Source organism: Podarcis gaigeae, assembly GCF_964106915.1.
Source record: "Podarcis gaigeae genome assembly, chromosome: Z".
Classification (NCBI taxonomy): Eukaryota; Metazoa; Chordata; class Lepidosauria; order Squamata; family Lacertidae; genus Podarcis; species Podarcis gaigeae.
The window spans coordinates 21,631,262-21,651,984 of record NC_139691.1 but is presented as its reverse complement, the minus strand read 5'-3'; the positions used below and the strand labels follow the sequence as shown (position 1 = coordinate 21,651,984).

The 20,723-nt window shown below is 41.6% G+C and overlaps 1 protein-coding gene and 1 long non-coding RNA gene across 4 annotated transcripts in view; one reads left to right on the top strand and one right to left on the bottom strand.

Annotated features, from left to right (window-relative positions):
• ATP7A (ATPase copper transporting alpha) overlaps nucleotides 1-15,440 on the top strand; it is a 46,167-nt gene extending 30,727 nt beyond the window's left edge. For all 3 annotated transcript variants that reach the window (XM_083722028.1, XM_083722027.1, XM_083722026.1), the window contains exons 15-23: nucleotides 1,314-1,508; nucleotides 1,692-1,874; nucleotides 3,068-3,281; nucleotides 4,335-4,481; nucleotides 6,205-6,347; nucleotides 6,832-7,035; nucleotides 7,127-7,244; nucleotides 8,382-8,484; nucleotides 9,448-15,440. In XM_083722028.1, coding sequence (XP_083578154.1) covers nucleotides 1,314-1,508; nucleotides 1,692-1,874; nucleotides 3,068-3,281; nucleotides 4,335-4,481; nucleotides 6,205-6,347; nucleotides 6,832-7,035; nucleotides 7,127-7,244; nucleotides 8,382-8,484; nucleotides 9,448-9,724 — 1,584 coding nt within the window. In that variant the 3' untranslated portion in view covers nucleotides 9,725-15,440. The remainder of the gene's footprint in view (nucleotides 1-1,313; nucleotides 1,509-1,691; nucleotides 1,875-3,067; nucleotides 3,282-4,334; nucleotides 4,482-6,204; nucleotides 6,348-6,831; nucleotides 7,036-7,126; nucleotides 7,245-8,381; nucleotides 8,485-9,447) is intronic.
• A 1,460-nt stretch (nucleotides 15,441-16,900) lies between these two features.
• Nucleotides 16,901-20,723, bottom strand: LOC310836863. The gene is made up of 2 exons (XR_014560277.1): nucleotides 19,934-20,723; nucleotides 16,901-19,565 (listed from the first exon to the last, which is right to left on the bottom strand). It is a non-coding gene; the product is annotated as an uncharacterized lncRNA (long non-coding RNA).

Genomic DNA, 20,723 nt, shown 5'->3' with positions numbered 1-20,723 from the left:
GATGACCGCAGCCTGGAGAGGATTGTCAGGAAAAGACCATTCAAACGTGTTGGGGACTTTCACAAGGAGTGGGATAAGGCTGGAGTTAGTTCATCAGGAGCCACCACACACAGATGGATCCTGGAGATGGGCTTCAAGTGTTGTATTCCTCTTGTCAAGCCGCTCCTGAACAAGAAACAACGTCAGAAGCGTCTTACCTGGGCTAAAGAAAAAAAGAACTGGTCTGTTACTCAGTGGTCCCAAGTCCTCTTTTCTGATGAGAGCAACTTTTGCATCTCATTTGGAAACCAAGGACCCAGAGTCTGGAGTAGGAATGGGGAGGCACAGAATGCCAGATGCTTGAATCCAGTGTGAGTTTCCACAGTCTGTGTTGATTTGGGAAACCATGTCGTCAGCTGGTGTTGGTCCACTGTGCTTCATTAAGTCCAGGGTCAATGCAGCCGTCTACCAGGAGATTTTGGAGCACTTCATGCTTCCTTCCGCAGATGAGATTTATGGGGATGCTGACTTCATTTTCCAGCAGGACTTGGCACCTGCCCACACTGCCAAAAGTACCAAAACCTGGTTCAGTGCCCATGGGATTACTGTGCTTGATTGGCCAGCAAACTCACCTGACCTGACCCCATAGAGAATCTATGGGGCATTGCCAAGAGAAAGATGAGAGACGTGAGACCAAGCAATGCAGAAGAGCTGAAGGCTGCTATTGAAGCATCCTGGTCTTCCATAACACCTCAGCAGCGCCACAGGCTGATAGCATCCATGCCACGCCGCATTCAGGCAGTAATTGCTGCAAAAGGGGCCCAAACCAACTACTGAGTACATATGCATGCTTCTGCTTCTCAAAGGTCCAATATTGCTCTATTTGCAATCCTTGTTTTGCTGATTTCATTTAATATTCTAATTTTCTGAGATTGTTAATTTGGGGTTTTCATCAGCTGTACACCACAATCATCACAATTATAACAAATAAAGGCTTGACATATCTCGCTTTGCTTGTCATGAGTCTATCTCATATATTTGTTTCTCCTTTTAAGTTGAATTACTGAAATAAATGAACTTTTCCACAATATTCTAATTTTTCAAGTTTCACCTGTATATTGATTTAGGTTGGCCTTGAAGTGGAGGTGGTCCCATAGATATGTGGGGCCCAGGCCACACAGAATTTTGTAGGTCAACACCACACTTCGAATTAAGCACTAAATAAATTTGTGAGCCAGTTAGTGAGTGGTCAAAGTTGCCTTAGAATAAGCTGTATTTTTCTTGTGAGCAACCCTTGTTCATACCTAAGCAACTAATTGTTTGTTTGTCAATAGGGGTACAATAAGAGCATTTCCAAAGACGAAGTGATAATCCGCTTTGCTTTCCAAGCCTCCATTACAGTGCTTTGTATTGCTTGCCCTTGTTCTTTGGGACTAGCAACCCCAACAGCTGTGATGGTGGGTACTGGTGTAGGAGCACAAAATGGCATCTTGATCAAAGGTGGAGAACCTCTAGAGATGGCTCACAAGGTAAGAAATCAGACTTTCCTTTGCAGTTTGGCCACAAACTGTCATGTTTCTAAAAAGGATCTGGCTAACTTCATCCTTGTATGACTTCATCCAAAGCTTGTATGACTTTAGTCTGCAAAAAAAAAAAAAAGGTGGGGGACAGAAAGCACTTGGTTTCTAATGTGGTTTGCGTTCTTTTTGCAGGTTAAGGTTGTGGTATTTGATAAGACAGGGACCATCACCCATGGAACTCCAGTGGTGATGCAGGTGAAGATCCTAGTGGAGAGTAACCGGATGCCACGCAATAAGATTTTGGCACTAGTGGGAACCGCTGAGAGCAACAGTGAGCACCCCCTGGGAGCAGCTATTACCAAATACTGCAAACAGGTAGAGGAGCTAATACAGAGATTTCTCTGCCAAGCACCAACTTAATTGTGGGGAACATACAGCCATGTCTGACCTTTCCTGCCATGCAGTGAAATAACCACATTTGCTACATATTCACACCTTATCTGGAAATGTTATGACATGGTAAGGCTGTCTTTGTCATCAGATTTCTCTCTGGAGTGAGAGTTCATGAGTATAGGATTTTGAACTCATAGCATGCTCTGAGGTAAAGGAACAGCTGCAGTATTCTGACCGGCAGAGGGATGTGCACCTACAGTCTCTCTCAGCATGTCATACTGGGATGGGGCCACCCAGGTTCAAATATCCACTAACACATGAAGCTCACTTGGTTACCTTGACCCAATTGCTCTGTTTTAGCTTTATTTGCCTCATAGGATGGTTATCAGGATGTCATCAAATGGGGAGAGTTGGGGTGGGAGAGAATCATGCATGCCACCCTGAGCTGCTTGGAACAAGGGTGGGATAACAATGTAAGCCAATGGGTACCACAATGATATTTACTAGAGTATATTTTTAGTAACTGGTTAATTTTACTTAGTGAATTATATTTAAATAATTATAATTAATACAGCTCTGTGTACACAGTTCTGAATTGTCTAGAAATCTATGGGGTTGTATATAACGTACATTCTGCTAAGAGAAGACCCACTGAAATTAATAAACCTCACTTGGCTTTCTGAAGAGCCTCATTATTTACAGGTCTTACAAATATGTGATTATTTCTTATTAAGCTCCTTTGTACTTTTGTTCCCTCAACCTACTATGTATTATTTATTTATAAAAATATTGATATACCACTGCATCATAAAGATATATCACAGCAGTTTATAACAATTTAAAAACAATAAAAACAAAAAAGTTTAAAACTAGTTAAAAGAAAAAAGAAATTAAATACAAGTATCAATAGGCCATTATGGGGGGGGGGGTATACTCCTTATTGCCTTCATAGGCCTGGTGTAACAGAAAAGTTTTCACACATTTAAAAGTTGGCACAGATGGCACCTGCTGAATCCCTAGTGGCAGTGTGTTCCACAGGACTGGGCCAATAACTCTGAAGGCTCAGTTTCTCGCATTACAATCTTGGATCTGTATATGCTTTTGCAGAATGACTTTTAAAGTCTAGTATGCATTTACCAAATCCCAAGCACTATCTGATTATATATTCTCTTTAGGAATTGGACACAGACACCCTTGGAACTTGTACTGATTTTCAAGTAGTCCCTGGCTGTGGCATTAGCTGTAAAGTCACCAATATTGAAGCCCTGCTGTGCAGCAGGAGTGAGACCATGGAAGAGAACAATGTCAGGAATTCAGCCCTTGTGAAAATGGATGAGAAGGCTGAGGAAATTATGCATCCCTCCTTGATTATTGATGAGCAGTTGCCAAGTAAGTTGAGATGAATCTGTCAAATGTGCTTCATGTAAGCAGAAGCCTTCTTTCGGCATCTGTTGCTAGAGGTGCATTAGCCTTTCTCTTTCACTGAGGGTGGGATTTGATGTCTCCTTTGCTTTTAAAAAAGTAAATTACCAGCCCAATAGTTTTAAATTGTGCCTTTATAAAAGCTCTGAGGGGAACTGGGGGCAATTTCCTCTTGATCTTCTTTATTCTGATCCACTTCCGATGTAACTGTGGTTTAGTGTTACAAGAATGAGATGAAGTAAGCCTCGAGTGCATACACTACCTCTTTCCCTCCTTTAAGCACAACTGAAAGTGCTAGCTTTTGGTTTCCTATAAACTGGTTTCTTGAGTTCAGCTGTATTGGGGAACTGCCTTTTATTTGGCATCAAAAGTGAAAGCTTTCAGTTGTCTATCTTTGCATGAGGAAGAGAGTAAAATGGGGTGTATGCTAGCCCAAAACTCAGTGGAGCCGTATGTTAGTATATTTTCCTACCTGCAGCAGCATCTCTCACTTGCTTTTAGTTTTGTTTAGTCAACTATTTCCCTTATTTTAGCAATTTAAAGTATTGCAAGGCATTCCAAGTGGGAGAAATGTGTTGTGGTTCTCACTGGACTGAATCATCTCTTACTGGGCTGAATCATCTCTTACTGGAGATCAGGACAGATGTGTATCTGAATCTTTCTCCCTCCCCATCCCCAAATAAGCTTTTGTCAGGATTAAAACTAGACTCGAATACATTGGGAGTGCCTTCAAACATGCAATTTCCCCTACCTTGAGCTTGAAGTAATACAGTCCCAACTAAAGTTGTACCCTGTGACTATGCTGCTCATGTAGCTCAGCTGTAAGCACACTGTTGCACAAGTGTATAATCTGGATAATTCTGACCACACACCTGTGGTCCCTAGCCATAGGTCCCTAGTGAATAAATGTTCGTGAATAGCCATGAGTAAATACTCCTGCAAACTTAGCATGCATCAGCAGTAATGTGTAATTAGCAGGTCACCTGTTTCTCGGAAACTGCAGTAATATTTTCCTTTCAGCTACTTGGGGTTCCCACAAGTATTCTGTTCTAATTGGAAACCGGGAGTGGATGTCTAGAAATGGTCTGCTTGTCAGAAATGAAGTTGATAATGCCATGATTGAGCACGAACGTCGAGGTCGCACTGCTGTTCTTGTGGCTGTGGATGGTAAGCTTGATAATGAGGGTTAGGATTGGATTTTATGTGTAATACACTGAAAAGGCAGGGAAGAACGCAGCTGAGGAGTAACCAATGACTGAAAAAGTTGTACTTCAAGCATTAAGGAGCAAAATATTTTCAAGACAGATAAAAGAGAGCTCTAAGAGAGAATTAGAGAAATTTGTGGAGGAGACAGGTATCAAAAGGCTACTAACCATGAGAGCAGAATATGATAACAGGATGCTGCACTAGATGTGCCATTGGTCTGATCCAGCAGGTTCTTCTCATGTTCTTACAGTATGCTATATTTTTCTATATAAAATATTCAAGTTCTCAAAATGAATTGTTTCATAATATTAATAGATAATCCAATGTGTGGCTACAAATCCTGTCAAACTGGTAGGTCTAACATTGTTCTTAACTTCTTTTTCCCTGTTGACTATTCCTATAATGAATATAAACACAAAGAGTACAGTAATCCTATCCAGTGTCGTTTTCCTTTAAATATTAAGCAATGTAAATAAGTATTTTCAATTGACTTGTGTCTTAAAATACACACAGGTCCCAGTATGTAAACACTTGTTACACAGGTCTTCAGGTATCTACACATGAAGGATTTGTAACCTAACATTACCAAGTGAATACCTTGAATCAGATATCCGAACAACAGTCAGAGAGACAGATATACGGAGAGAAAAATTTACAGATACACAATTTCATTCACCGAAAAATCCCCATTCCCCTCTTCCCTTGTCAAGTCTTTGTGCCACAAAACTGTGTTTGGCTTGTGTTTCGTTGCTTTCTTGTTGAATAAATACAGGTATGTAGTTTAATTGTAACAGTGTTTGTGATTTTATTCATTATAGTAATATTGTTAATGGTTTTACTGGGTTTTATTTAAACAATTTGGGGGCATGTTGTGGTTTTCTCCCTAGGAAGGAATGGAGCTTGCTATGTGAGCACCCGCTTTACAAACCATTTCACAGGAACAGATTATGTTTGCAAAGCAGGACCTGTGTGTATTTACAATTACTTCCGTTAAAATGCTTTCCAAGTAAAGGTGCCACTAAATGCATTTGCATATAACATTTAAGTGACACTTAATGTGCATTATTGATTCCCACAGAACCTTGATTCAGATAGGTTTGGCTATTATAAATATTATTTGAGATTTGGGGGGGGGGGAGAGAGAGAGAGAGAGAGAGAGAGAGAGAGAGAGAGAGGTAGGGCATGAAATGTGGCATACAGTGGTACCTCGGGTTAAGTACTTAATTCGTTCCGGAGGTCCGCTCTTAACCTGAAACTTCTCTTAACCTGAAGCACCACTTTAGCTAAAGGGGCCTCCTGCTGCCGCTGCACCGCCGGAGCACGATTTCTGTTCTATCCTGAAGCAAAGTTCTTAACCTGAAGCACTATTTCTGGGTTAGCGGAGTCTGTAACCTGAAGCGTATTTGAAGTATTTAAAGCATAACTTATAAAGTTTTGTGTACTGCATGTAAGACAAGCTAAATACCAATAGTTCTAGGGCTTTGGGAAACTTTCTGGAAGCTTTCCCCCCAGGAAGCCAGTATCACTGCCTTGGAAAGTGAGGAAAACAGCCCATCTTTAAATTTGTGCAATGCCCTGTGGGTGGAAGGAGAAAGGGGGGAGTGAAGGAAAGAGGAAAAAATAGTCTTTCTGTGCTCTTCAGAAAACAAAGAGGATTAATGGAAACATATCCATGTCTGTCTAGGAGAACTCTGTGGCTTGGTAGCTATTGCTGATACTGTGAAACCTGAAGCAGAGCTGGCAGTCCGTACTTTGAAGGCTATGGGTTTAGAAGTTGTTCTGATGACTGGTGATAACAGCAAAACAGCCAGGTCTATTGCCTCTCAGGTAAGCTGCTCCATATGTTGGCTTGCCTTGCTTCAGGCAATTTTCCTAATGCCTACAAGGTCCAAAGGTTCCCCCCTTCAATTTTAAAAAATGCAATATATTACTTATTCAGTCATCGGAGCATCAGTTAAATCAGTGCTACTCAAAGTGGTGGTCCACAGGCAGGTTCTGAGAGCCACCAGCTGCCAGTCCCTGGTGACTCCACCACAGCTCAGGTTGGGTGGGATGCTTCAGGGAGCAGATATGCTACTGGTCCCTGGAACATTTGGAGGCAGGGATTGCTGGTCTACAGCATCAGATCGCTTGAGATGTACTGAGTTAAATAATGCTTTGATATTTCTAAGCAATGCCACTCATTGTTCGGGGAATGTTCTTCCAAGATGAGAATCTCGTAGTTCCACAGAACTCATTATTCTTAACAGCTGTATTTTTTTGTGTCTGAGGAATCTTCTGGTGTGATTTTGGACTTCCTTTTCTTTTTCAGGTTGGCATCACTAAAGTGTTTGCTGAAGTCCTTCCTTCCCACAAGGTTGCCAAAGTAAAGCAACTGCAGGATGAAGGGAAACGGGTAGCAATGGTGGGGGATGGGATCAATGATTCCCCTGCTCTTGCCATGGCTAATGTTGGAATTGCCATTGGCACAGGCACAGATGTGGCCATTGAGGCAGCAGATGTGGTTTTGATTAGGGTAAGTGATTGGATAGAGTGAAGACCCTTAATTCAATGTAAAACAAATTATGCCACCAATGTAACCAGTCTTGTTAATTCTTACTTGGCAGAATGATTTGCTGGATGTGGTGGCAAGCATAGATTTATCACGGAAGACTGTTAAAAGGATACGAATCAACTTTGTCTTTGCTCTCATTTACAATCTTGTCGGAGTTCCTGTAGCAGCTGGTATGTGATGATTCTGGACTTTGACAATATGTATAATATTGCATTTTTTTTTCTTCCATGGAACATTAATTGCAAGTATATATCAATTAACAATTCCTTATGTGGGAGAAATTTGTGTGTGAGAAAAAGAAGAAAGCTGCAGTTGATATAAATATGTTGCACAGAAAGAAGAATGTTAAGGGTAGCAACTGATACCCAAACTCATTCTTAAATGTTCATGCAAATTATAGTGGGTAGAAAAAAGGGAAGCTTTTCCAGTATTTATTTATTTATTCATTCATTCATTCATTCATTCATTCATTCATAGATACATACGTACCCTACCTATCTGACTGGGTTTCCCCCTGCCACTCTGAGCAGCTTCCAACAGAATATTAAAAAATATTAAAAAATACTGACATTTCAGACTTTAAAAACTTATTGATACAGGGCTGCCTTCAGATGTCTATTGAAAGTTGTATATTTGTTTATTTCCTTGACAACTGATGGGGGGGGTGTTCCACGGGGAAGGGGCCATTACTGAGAAGGCCCTCTGCCTGGTTCCCTGTAGCTTCACATCTCGCAATGAGGAACAGCCAGAAGGCCCTCAGAACTGGACCTCAGTGTCTGGGCTGAACAAACTGGATTAGATTTACTTGCTTGCTTGCTTGCTTGCTTGCTTGCTTGCTTGCTTGCTTGCTTAATTTTTGGCATTTGCATGCTGCCCCATAACCCAAAGTTATTTGAGTGAGCTGAACTTCAGAAGAGGGCCTTAAGCAATGGGTAGGCAGGTACACATGAGAAAAAACCTGGTTCCAACACACTGATGAGTTTAAAGGTTAAAACCAATTAAAAAGTGATGGGAAAAGTAAATGGACCATAAATGGTCAAGCTGGCCTTGCTTTGGACCAGCTGCAGTTTCCAGACAGTTCTAATTCCAGCTGTTTGATTAAACATGCAGTGTTACAAAACTCTACAATTGACACTCTAGCTAGGTCCTCTGCAAGTCCATAAATCCTAAACTTGGGTTTTGCCTTCAGCTCTGCTTTGCTAAACACTAATTTAACATGCTTTGATTTTTTTTAATGCATTTCAGAATCATGTTTGTGACTTTGTTCTTTAACATCCCCTAGAGTTATTTCCAATTTCCCTCCCCAGGTGTCTTTCTTCCAGTTGGTTTGGTTCTGCAGCCTTGGATGGGCTCTGCAGCAATGGCTGCCTCTTCTGTTTCTGTTGTGTTGTCTTCTCTGCTGCTAAAATTGTAAGTACAGTATCCTCAAGCTTCTCATTCTTACTTTCGTGACTTGCTTGTGAAATCCATGGTTGCATTTTGAGAAAAATAATTTGCTCTTCCAAAGAGGATAACCAGGAAGCTGGGCTCTGTCCTACCTTTTGAAAATTCAGGTAGGACTTACCTGTGCCTGCAGTTTTCCAGAAGAATCCCCTGCCCCATAACTGCTGTTCAGTTCAGTGAGCTTTCAATAATGTATTTTTAATGCATTGCTTGTCTCATTCAGCCTCATCACAACTCTATATAGAGCATGCCAATTTTTGCAGTTATTGTCGATTGAGCTTGTTAGCCTAATTACTGATTTGATCCTTGGTTAAATTGGGGATCAAATTGAAGTTGTCTATCCAGACTAACAAATACTGTTAGTTGCTGAACTACCATGGAGTTCACATTCCCACTTTGTCCTCCTCAGCCCCGGGGCAGCATTTTAAGAGAAGGAGACTTTATATCCACACTTCCATCCCAGTTAGGAATTCCTCCCTTCGCACAAAGACATTGCAGGCAACATAGAGAACAGTCTGGCTCCTCAGCCTGGTCTGTTCTGGTTATGGATGATATTGTAGCTGGGCACCTCTGGAGCCAATCACGGGAGGAAACTGGCACAGTTTGATTTGATTATAGATTATTTAATTTCTGTACCTCTTAATATATTTCTAAAAATCTCTTTAAGAGGGGTACAAAAAAGACAACTTAAAACAAAATATAACAGAAACACACAGTTACATATAAAAATGTTACATTAATACAAAGTTACGAATATATAAACAACAATATCAATTCATCTTCCTTCTGACACACCCTCCCTCTCAGCCTCTAGGTTATCATCTAGAGTCAAGACTACAAGCTTTAATAATTATTAACTGAATGATTAAATTGCAACCCTGTTTCAAACTAATGCATACGTGATTTTTGTGCATTTTCCCTTCCCTTTAGCTATAAGAAACCTACCTGTGAGAAATATGAACTGCGTACCCATGGCCAGGTGAGGCAGAAGAGCCCTTCCGAAATCAGTGTCCACATTGGAATTGATGAAACTGGACCAAGATCTCCAAAGCTGAACCTCATGGACCGAATTGTCACTTACAGCCGAGCTTCCTTAAACTCCCTCTTCTCTGACAAGCGGTCCCTCAGCAGCATAGTCCTCAGTGAGCCAGATAAGCACTCCCTTCTAGTTGTAGATTCACGGGAGGAAGATGACACAACTCTCTGAAAGTCTTCTTTTTGCTGAGAAGTGGACTTGGTCTCTCTTCATGCACTGATCTATTCTGGAGGTTGACCAGCTGCACTGTGTTTCCGATCGTTTTGAATTGGATTTCAATTGCTCAGTTGACCAGGGCAATTATATCCCCACCCCCCAAAAAATCACTTCTAACTCAAGAGGCTGGCAGTTTCTGCAGTGCTTTGCCAGTATTAGCAAGCCAGAGCTTATCCAAAACCAACACTCACAAGCCACAGTATGCACTGGAAGCCAGTGCAGAGCAAGACACTGCTGAGCTGCTGGGATCATGAAAGGGCAGTCACCAGCACATAGTTTCTAGGCCATGTCTTTGCATGCAATGCGACATTATTTTATAGAGTGCGAACAAGTAAGGATAGAAACCATGATTTCTTTTTTTCCTTTCCTTTTTTTTTTTGAAACACAGATGTGCCTTATTTTGTAACAGTTGTCTTCATAATTTCTTCCTAATTTGCTATGTGTAAAATGGCATTTTTCAGAAAACATTGCAACACAGGTTTTCCCATGATTTGAAAAAAAAAAAAGGAAACCATTCCCGTTATTTGTTTCTCCTCCCCATCCCAGCCGCAGAGCTATAGACAATTCAGTGCACTCACCCGAGGCTACTGGTGAGAACGGTGCTTTCAAGTGTATAGAGGAGCTCCACTCTTGCCACAGCCACTGCCACACAAAGAATCAAGGAGTCAGGGCCATGCCTTGTGATGTTTTTCATTACTCAAAGGTCTATGTCTTTGTAACTTCATAAAGATGGAGTGGCTCAGTCGGCAGAGCATGAGACTCTTAATCTCAGGGTCGTGGGTTTTGAGCCCCATGTTGGGCAAAAATATTCCTGCATTGCAGCAGGTTGGACTAGGTGTCCTTCACGGTTCCTTCCAGTTCTATGATTCTGTGATCTGAGATGTATGCTGGTGAGTTTGAGATGTTTGAAACTGCAGAGTTTAAAAAGATGTGTTTTCCTCCAGCACTTTCAGGGAGCTCCCATTCTTGCATTTTGAGTTTGAGGCTTTTTTGTTTAGGTTTTTTTTTTTTTAAGGCTCCTGAGCATTCTTTATTTATTTATTTCTGAGCAGGTCACAAAATTTTGTCTTGGAACTTTTAATTTCTTTTCCATTTTGCTCAACTAAAAATTGTCATGATTGTCGCAATGCTACCCCTACAGTTACAACTGTGCTGGCTTGGGTCTGTCGGGAGTTTTGCAGTTCAGAACATCTCGAGGGCATAAGGGTTGGGAAGGCAGTGCTAAGCCAAAGTGTGGGTTCTGCATTGATGGGAAGCTATTGTTTCGTTTCCCTTCATCACAGAGTTTAAAATACATTTGTTATATTATTTAACTTTTAAAGAGATTTGCGCTAGGTTTGCCCACGTTTTCAGCATGTTTACAGTTCAGTGGGTCTTAGATTATAATCCTTTGGAGTGAATATTGCCATGTTGATGTTTGAACAGTGGTTGAAGACATACATTGTAGAGTCCTTTAACCTGCTAATAGAGGCATTTTTATAGTGTTTAAAGTAGCAAAAGAGAGGACCATGGTTCAGAAAACACCAGGGCTCTTGTTCTTGACCTGCAGGGGCATTAATGCACCAGTTTTAGTCATTAATCGCATTCCTAAAGCCATACTTAGGGGGGAAATGAAGCCAAACTGCAGCTGTCTTACTCCCGCCCCAGGTCATGATGGGATAATAAGAGTGCAGAAAGTATATCAGTGAAAGTCCACTGCCAGGGAGTAAGTAATCATCTGACTCAGAATCCTGACCCTCTCTGGCACATACCCTGTGCAGGTCTGTCCCACATTCAGGAATCATGCTGGCCCGCACCAGCCCTTTGTCCTTGGCAGTTATGTGGTCACTCACCCTCTGCAGCCTCAGTTTGACTCAAGAAACTGGGTTCACCAGAAAAGGAAGTGGGGCTGGCTTCAAAGGAAAAGCAAGGGCCAAGGGCCCCTTCCTGTCAATTTTCCCCCTTTCCCCTGGTGTGTTAGATGCCAGTGTTGGGTCCTGTGCCAGCCATCAAACACCACTGGCAAGAGTGGTGAAAAAATATGTGTATTTGAAACTAAGTAAATTGTGTGCTTTAAAAATCTTTAAACTAGAAATGTTTGTAAGACTGCAGCTTAACTGACCATAGAACGTCATATTGACTGCCCAATAGTGGCTGGAAAGCTCAATGAAATATTTTCACAATCATGTTGCGTTTCAGAATAGTAATAATGATGGAAAGATACTGAGGGGGGGGTTACAGAAAATAGTTTTTGATGTTTGATCTGTGTGAAACAGAAATCTTGGAAATTTATTTTTCTGCATCTCACTGTTCTGCCCTTGAAGTTATATTCTCCCCTCCCTTGTAATTTACACAAAGCATGCTTGAAAATTTTTTGGAAAGAGCAACCGATTTCTTTCTGATGGAATCAGCCTATTAAAGCAGAGCTGGTGATGGCTTCACTCTGATATTTTAAAATTATAATGGCATGCCAGTCTGGGAGCCTTTACTTGCCTGAATAAATATTCACTTTACTTGCTCTGCAGTTTCATTGCCCATTAAGCCTGCAGTGAAGAGCCATTAACTTCCTGTCCTGCCACCTCAAGAAAATCTGACCCATATGATACCTCAGTTTAGTTCCTGTTTGTTGCCTGATAAATGGTATTATTCTAGAACAGGCATAGGCAAACTCAGCCCTCCAGATGTTTTGGGACGACAACTCTCATCATCCCTGACCACTGGTCCTGTTAGCTAGGGAGGATGCGAATTGTAGTCCCAAAACTTCTGGAGGGCCGAGTTTGCCTATGCCTGTCCCAGAAGTATTACAGTTTTCCTCCTTTGGAGCAACGGTTATATGTCAAGGCTTGTATTGAAAGGGTTGATATCTAAGTTGAATTATAGCTAGGGAGAAACCAGAGAATTGGTGTGGAGGACCACACAGTCGAGTCTGTATCAGTTGACGGTGGATGTTTTTGTTTTTCGAGGCTGAACAAATCTGCACTTTCCCCTTTCGAAAAATATTTGTGACATGTTTTGATGAAAGATTTACAGGATTTCAGCTGTCACATAGCTTTGATCATTCACAAGATAAGTTGTGGGAGTAGGTGCTATCTTTTGGCAGGAGATGAGCTACTAGCATTTGCCATTCATGATCATGTCATAACAATCTTCCAGTCTTCTCTGTGTCTCTTGTGGCAGAAAATAGAAGGTAGAATCCATAATGTTTCAATGCCAGCTGTTAGATTTGGTTTCCTCTCTGTCCTCTTAAGGGCTACTGGCCAAGAAATAGGATAGTGTGGCTTCCTTACAGAAAAGATCTGAAAGAGGATGTGTTTTATCTTCTTTCTTCTCTATCTTTATTTTTCATCTTTGGTTTCCTCTGCTCTGGGACATTATTAGGGTCCAAGGATTACATACACACGAAGGTAGTAGATAATTGGTGGAAGGACCCTGACCGAGAGGCATGGAAAGGAAGACTCTCTAACTCTCAGGATTAGAGACTGGGAGAAGAAAGGAAAGCTCCCAGGTGGGAGCTGGGAGAGTTCACTACATCCTGTGTGAGACAAAAGTTACAAGCTTCCTTTGACAGAGGACTCTGCTTTTCTCTTTCTCTCTTTTTTTTAAGTTTCTTTTATCTAGTTGTATTATGAGAAAGCTTTAATAAAATCTAACTTTTTTAAAAATGAAAGAGGATCCAAAGGCACTGTTTCCTCAGCAGCAGAGTTAGTGTGTAGATTTTATCAACATTGTAGGGGGTCCCTTGGGGTCACTTCCAACCCTACAATTCTATGATTCTGTGGTTGTTTGAAATGTACTGCTATCACATACTTGATGCAGAAGCCCACCCAGTGTGTCTTCCCTTTCTATGTGTGATTTGCTAAACTTTTTTGGAATGTTCATCTTGATGATTTGTGAATAATAGCTTATACTTGGCTTTAATTCAAAGAACCAAAATTACTTTACTGTCTTGACTGTACAGTGTTCCGATAAAATGTCTTCTTTTTTCTTTGGCAATCACTCATAGCCGAGTAAGATTTTCTTCCATGAACACGGTCTTAGCAGTGAGTCTGTAAGTGACAGTGAAGGCCAATTCTGGATTCACACGTCCTTCCACAGTGGGGACAGAGGTTTCCAAACGGGAGTTGATCACGGTGAGGGTTTGCCAAGCGTGCCTTCCTCCTAGCACGTTTCTCCCTTTCATCCTGAGTTCAAGCGTCTTCAAAGTCCATGAAACCTTTGGTAAAGGCTATTCTCCAAAAGGAGCACTCGCAGGCCAGTGTTTCCCAGTTGTCAGTGTTTATACCACATTTTTAAAGATTTGCCTTGAGAGAGTCTTTAAACCTCTTCTGTTGACCACTGGCATTATGCTTTCCATTTTTAAGTTTGGAATAGAGTAGCTGCTTTGGAAGACAATAATGAGCTATCTGCAAAACATGACCAGTTCAACAAAGTTGATGTTGAAGAATCATTGCTTCGACACTGGTGATCTTTGCTTCTTCTAGTGCACTGGCATTAGTTCGCCAGTATTCCCAAGTGATGTGTAAAACTTTTCAGAGACACCGTTGATGGAATCTTTCGTGGAGTTGGGGATGGCGTTTATAAGTGGGATCTCTTATCTCTCCCAGATTTTTTCTATGAGCTTGTGAAGTTGTTGTGTAAGTTCAATTCCGCCCACTTTGAAGACTTTGGCAGGTATCCCATCAGGTCTTCTGTTTTTGTTGTTTTTTCATTTGGTTAATAACTATACAACTTTCCCAGATTTGGAGATACTGCAAGCTGATCTCTGATTTGTTTTTGCAGAATTTGTGAGAAGACCTCAGCAGCTATGGCGGAGTTGTGGTTAAGGAGATGCTGGTATTGTTCTTTCCAGCACAGTGGAATAGCTTCTTTATCTTTTAGAAGTGTAGTACCATCTGTTGAGTGTAGGGGGCATATGTCATGATTTATTGGCCCATAGATGGTGTTTGTGGCTTTAAAGAAACTCTGTGCATCATGAGTGTCAGCTAAGTGCTGGATCTCTTGAGCTTTTTTTTATCCACCAGGTGTTATTTAGTTTTCTGGTTCCTCTGTGAACCTCAGCCTTAGCGTTGGCATAGGTTTTTTTCTTAGTGGTGCAGTTTCTATCTCTTTGCCAGATCTGAAAGGCCTTCCTTTTCTTGTCAATAATGCGTTCAATCTCACTGTCATTCTCATCAAACCAGTCCTGATGTTTCTTGGTTTGGTATCCAATAGTTTGTTCACAGGCTGCAATAATGGATGTTTTTAGCGTGGTCCAGTATTCCTCATTGTTATCAGGGAACTCTGAAAAAAGATGGTCCTTAAGAGTCATTTGGAAGCAATCCCACTTAATAGGATCTTGAAAAGCTTCAGTGTTCACTTTGCACCTTTGTTTCCTTCCTTGAAGCCTGCATTGAGGTATCTTGATAGCCGTTGTGGAGCGTATTAATTGGTGATCTGTCCAGCGGTTGTCGGAACTTGTCATAGCTCTGGTAAGGAGCACACCACAGTGATCTTCAGCTTGGACAATTGCATAGTCTAAGACAGTGATGGCAAACCTTTTAGAGACCGAGTGCCCAAACTGCAACCCTAAACCCACTTATTTATCGCAAAGTGCCAACACGGCAATTTAACCTGTATATCTCATTTTTTTCTGTGTGTTTCATGTTTCTTCTTTATGACTGCTGTTGTAATAAATAATCCTTCATAAAAGTTACTGCATTACATTCTTCATTAAATTTTCTTTCCATTGATATATAATTTTATGGTATAACTTAGTGCTATTTTTCTAAAAAAAATGTTTAGGGGTACTCTCATATTGACTCAAGAAAGTCACCACGGGTGGCGGGGATAAATACAGTTCAAATTGGGGGGGGGGGGTGGAAATACGGTGGTACCTCAGTTTTTGAACAGCTTAGTTCTTGAACTACTTGGAACCTGAGGAGTTCAAACCCGGAAATGAGTAATATCAAGGTTGTGTGCTGCACATATAGTCAAAAGTAAGGTTCCGTTCTGGTTGCTGTTGCCAACTCCTCCTTTTCCAATAGTCCCAGGCCACAGATTGAAATCCTGCCCAACTCTTGCATTAAAATCACCCAGGAGGACTTAGGTGTCTCTGATAGGATGGTATCCAGTTGAGAGTAAATGTTTTTCTTTAATGTCTTCATTGGCATCCAGTGTTGGTGCATAAGCACTTAGAATAGTAGCCTGTTGGTTTTTGGTGAGCTTTATTCAAATGGTTGACAGTCGCTCATTAATGCCGGTAGGGACTTCTGTCTGACAAGAGCTTCACAAGATCATTTTTGATAGCAAAGCCTACCCCATTTTTCGATGTTCTTGTTCAGATACACCTTTCCTTTTTCTTCCTTCAGTTGTCCCTCACCTGCTCTTCGAGAATCTTGAAGCACTTCAATATCAATGTTAAAACGTTGCAGGGTAGACTACGTCTAGGGCATTTTCTAGCCCCTCCTCTTTTCAGGGTGAGCAGAGTGGATCCTAAAAAGGGCTGCTCAGTCATGGATACAGCTGCTGAGCTGTTCATCTGTCTCATTCCTTGAGTCAGAACAACTGAATCTGTATTCACCGCCCATGTGCCGGTTTATGACTAGGGGCTTCCAGATTTCATGGTCCTGCCCGCATTACCATTGCCAATCACCATGGGACTTTTGGGGGTTTGGGATGGGTTTTTGAAAGATGCCTGTGCGTGAATTTGTTTTGTGTGTGTAGATCAGTGTGTGCTGACCATGACACAGTCTTTGTAGCAAGGCTCTATTCCGATGGCATGAGTATCACAACGACTGCTAGATTCCTATCTGCTGCAGCACACTTCTTGGATCCTGATTTGCTTAGCTCCTTCCCTTTGACCTTACTGCCTTGGGTGACCCTGCTGAGAGTCCAAGGCTTCCAACAGCTTCTCTCACAAGGGTCATAGGAACATGAAAGCCCACTCACCACGGCAAGGTGATGATCTAGCAAGTGAGTCCGATAAAATGTACTCTGCCTGTAAATATGGTTTGTTTCCTGTCTTGAGCACATTTCATTTATTTACAGTTTTATGTTAACTCATGTGTGTTAAAAAATTTTAAAAGCTGCAGAAAAAGCTATGCATTTACATTTTATTTGATTTATTTATTGCTCTTCTCCACTGTTAGGCAAGATGTTCTGCTGTCTGCTTCATTTAAATTACTAGCCAAAAAGGAAATCTAGACATAAATGCAAGTCAGGGCTTCCCTTTCCTCTAGATCACATTTGGCTGGCTGGCAAACTGAATGCTGATTTAATCATCTGTCTTGTCCTCCCCTCCCTGTTTTGCCAAGTTGGATGTCTACCTTGTTAGTTTTTTAAAGCGCTACATGTACATTTATTCAGTTAAATGTACACCCATCTCTCTCTTTTTAGGTGTGTCTGTTAAAAGCAATTACGTTTTCTTAAAAAATGAAAAACTGCTTTCAGATAAGAGTTGGGTTGGTGATGTCACTGGTTTATATCCATCTGCTGCAAATATGCAGTATTGATGAGCTCTCCAACCTTTTCAGACCTAGGACCTACTTCTAACACAAACATTCATTTGGGGACCCATTTCTTAATCTTTTGCCATATTTTTGCATGGTGGCAGTGCTCCTGTTGCAACCCATATTGGATTGGGCCACCACCCACTAGCAGGTCCCAACCTACCAGTTGAAGGCCAGTGGACTAGGAGGTAAGATAATCTAAACAAAATGCAGTGAGTGCAGTTCCATTGGTAGTTCAAGGCTCACATGATGTGTGTATGTGTACTCCTGCAACTGAGCAGATGGTTGAAGCTTACATAGCATTTTCCCATTGCTTTTTTAAAAATAAAATCTGTAGGTATTTTAGTACAAAGGTGACTCACTGGTGGCTTACACAGGTCCAGGATTTCTGAAAACTTGACTGAAGGTTGCTCTACAAATTACATGACAGCTCACTTGTTTGTTGCGACCGCTGGTCCCAACTTCTCAGTAAGCAAATCTAACATGCTTAGTGTGCACACTAAGCATGTTATTATTTTTGGGGTGCCTTCCAAATGTTTTGGGTGAGCCCAGATTTGTAGGTCACCTGTGACAATAATAATGGCCTTTCCCAATCTCCTGTAAAGCTGTCCTGCATTTTTAAGGAAACGAGAAATGTTTTCATCTCCTTGGGACTCTGATTATGGGTTCTACAAAGTACTATTGTGAGTACACATTGGGTTGCATTTAATTTTCAGCTGAAAAAAATCATAAGTTCTTGCCATGACTATATGTAATGTCTTGATTTTCAGGATACGCTCTGTAAAACAAAACAAAAAAACCAACAACTTTGTGCAATATTTGCTTTTAATGCATAATATTTTACATTTGGCGGGTATGCCACAGTTATAATCTTGTCAAGAATGTGCCTTCAGCTCTATAAATGTTATATCACAACATTACAAGACTGGTTGTGTGTGGATTTTTATTTGAAGGGCCCCATTTTGGTTTCATTCAATCTGTTTCTGTTCAGAAATCTCTCACCTAGCTAAGCACCATTCAAAATTACATTCTTTAATTAGCGCCACACCACCACCACAGTGCACAATGCAACACTCCTGTGAACTTTTGGATTCTTTCCCATTGCAATATATTTAGAAAGAAAAGGAAGGGGAGCAAGGAAAAAAGGAAAAGGTTCTACCTTCTGGATGAAAAGCCAACCCCAAAGCACCACGTCACTTAACTAGTATCTGTATAAATGGGTGCCAAATGGATTCATGCTAGGGTTAGCTTTCCTATATTCTTCCTGTACTGTTGGAGACAATGTGCCTCTGCATATCCATTGCTGAGAATCACAAGTGGGGAGAGGGCTCTTGTGCTCAGGTTCCACTTGTAGTTTTCATAGAGGCATCTGCTTGAGTACTGTGAGAACAGCAAGCTGGACTAGATGGGCCTTTGGCCTTATTCAGCAAGGTTTTTTAGGTACTTAAGCAATTTGTTCTATCCAAAAAAATCTGCTTCCAAACTACAGCGCAACCCAGTTTATAAAGCTGGCAATCCAAGGTAGACTTCCTGTAGATAGCAGATTGTTTTGCCCAGTACCCGTGCTTTCTTTGCTAGAAAAAGAGCTGCTGGTACTCACTATGAAGTTGTTGCAGTAAGTGCCACACTTTTTAACAAGAACAAAAGAGGTGCTGGTACTGTGTACCTGTGAATACCCCTAGAAAAGAGAACCACTGCCTCGAACCATATAGCTATATAATTTTAAGAGCTGCTATTTCCCCCCTCTTCAAAATGAAGACAAGAAGACATAATAACAAACAAACAACCCTGTGTTCCCTGTCCTCCCCAAGTGCCCCCTAGCCCTCAAGGAGCTGCTATTTTCAATGTCTTAAAGGAAATCTATAATCGACAGGGACATGCAGGCCAGCCTTTTCCAAAATGGTGCCCTCCCGATGTTTTTGGACTATGGCCTTGTTCATTGGAGATGATTAGTTTGAATCTGGAGAGCACAAAGTTGGGAGAGGCTGATGTCGACAATGTGAAAAGGCAAAAGCAGAGGAGGGTGGACTTGCTCAGAGTTATAAGCAAAATGCTCTTATAAAAGATAAACCAGTCAGGCTTCCTGTGGCTATAGTCCTGCCCTTGCAGCTTTGCTCATTTTTCTTACTTGACTGCTGTCATCTAATCATCATTGGAAAAGAAGAAATTAGAAGAAAGATGGTATCACTGGCCCATGACCCACTAACTAAGCCTTGGATGGATGACCTGTGGTCTTCCTCCTACCATCATCCCTGTCCATAGACCACCTGGCAAGGGCTGATGGAAGCTGGAGTCCAACAGTTGGAGGCACCACATTGGCCAGTCCCATTCTGTGCACTTGCTCGCTGTATTAGGTAAAGGTAAAGAGACTCCTGACCATTAGGTCCAGTCGTGGCCAACCCTGGGGTTGCGGCGCTCATCTCGCTTTATTGGCCGAGGGAGCCGGCGTACAGCTTCTGGGTCATGTGGCCAGCATGACTAAGCCGCTTCTGGCGAACCAGAGCAGCGCACGGAAATGCCGTTTACCTTCCCATTGGAGCGGTACCTATTTATCTACTTGCACTTTGATGTGCTTTCAAACTGCAAGGTGGGCAGGAGCAGGGACCGAGCAACGGGATCTCACCCCGTCGCGGGGATTCGAATCACCGACCTTCTGATTGGCAAGCCCTAGGCTCAATGGTTTAACCCACAGCGCCACCCGCGTCCCGGCTCTCTGTATTATATTTGTGCAAATAAAAGTTTTTGAGTGCATATCGTTAAAATCTGAGTACTGTATACATCTGTCCTTCACAAATCCCATGTTGGAAGCCTTATCTATATCTACATCCATTTCCTTTGCTTTAATCTACATAGATTAGATACTAGAGCACAGTTTGAAGCATCTGCTGTCCTTCCTTTAACTGACAGGCTAGCTTTCCTCTGCTAAGCTCAATTCAGCAAATACAAGCTCTCATCAGGTAATATGTAGTACAGTTTTGTTCTGAAAACATTTGCTGGTTCCTTTCCATTCAAAACTTGTAGGGGTGGGATGATAAGGATCGATCTCCTAAATATATTTTGGGTCCTACTATCATAAGCAGAAAGTGTGTGCCATAAAGTGATGTGGATTTTCAAAAAAACACACACAAAAAGCACCCTCCACTGCCCTAAATCAGTTGAGTTTTTAGAGTACAGTGGTACCTCGGGTTACAAACGCTTCAGGTTACAGACTCTGCTAACCCAGAAATAGTACCTCGGGTTAAGAACTTTGCTTCAGGATAAGAACAGAAATCGCACAGTGGCGACTCAGCGGCAGTCGCGGGAGGCCCCATTAGCTAAAGTGGTGCTTCAAGTTAAGAACAGTTTCAGGTTAAGAATGGACCTCCGGAACGAATTAAATTCTTAACCCGAGGTACCACTGTAATATATTTGGGGTAAAATCTGTTTGGAAAAAGTAACTTATTTTCCTTCTGTAAAATTGGTGACCTATTGCCTCGAGTGGGAGTTAA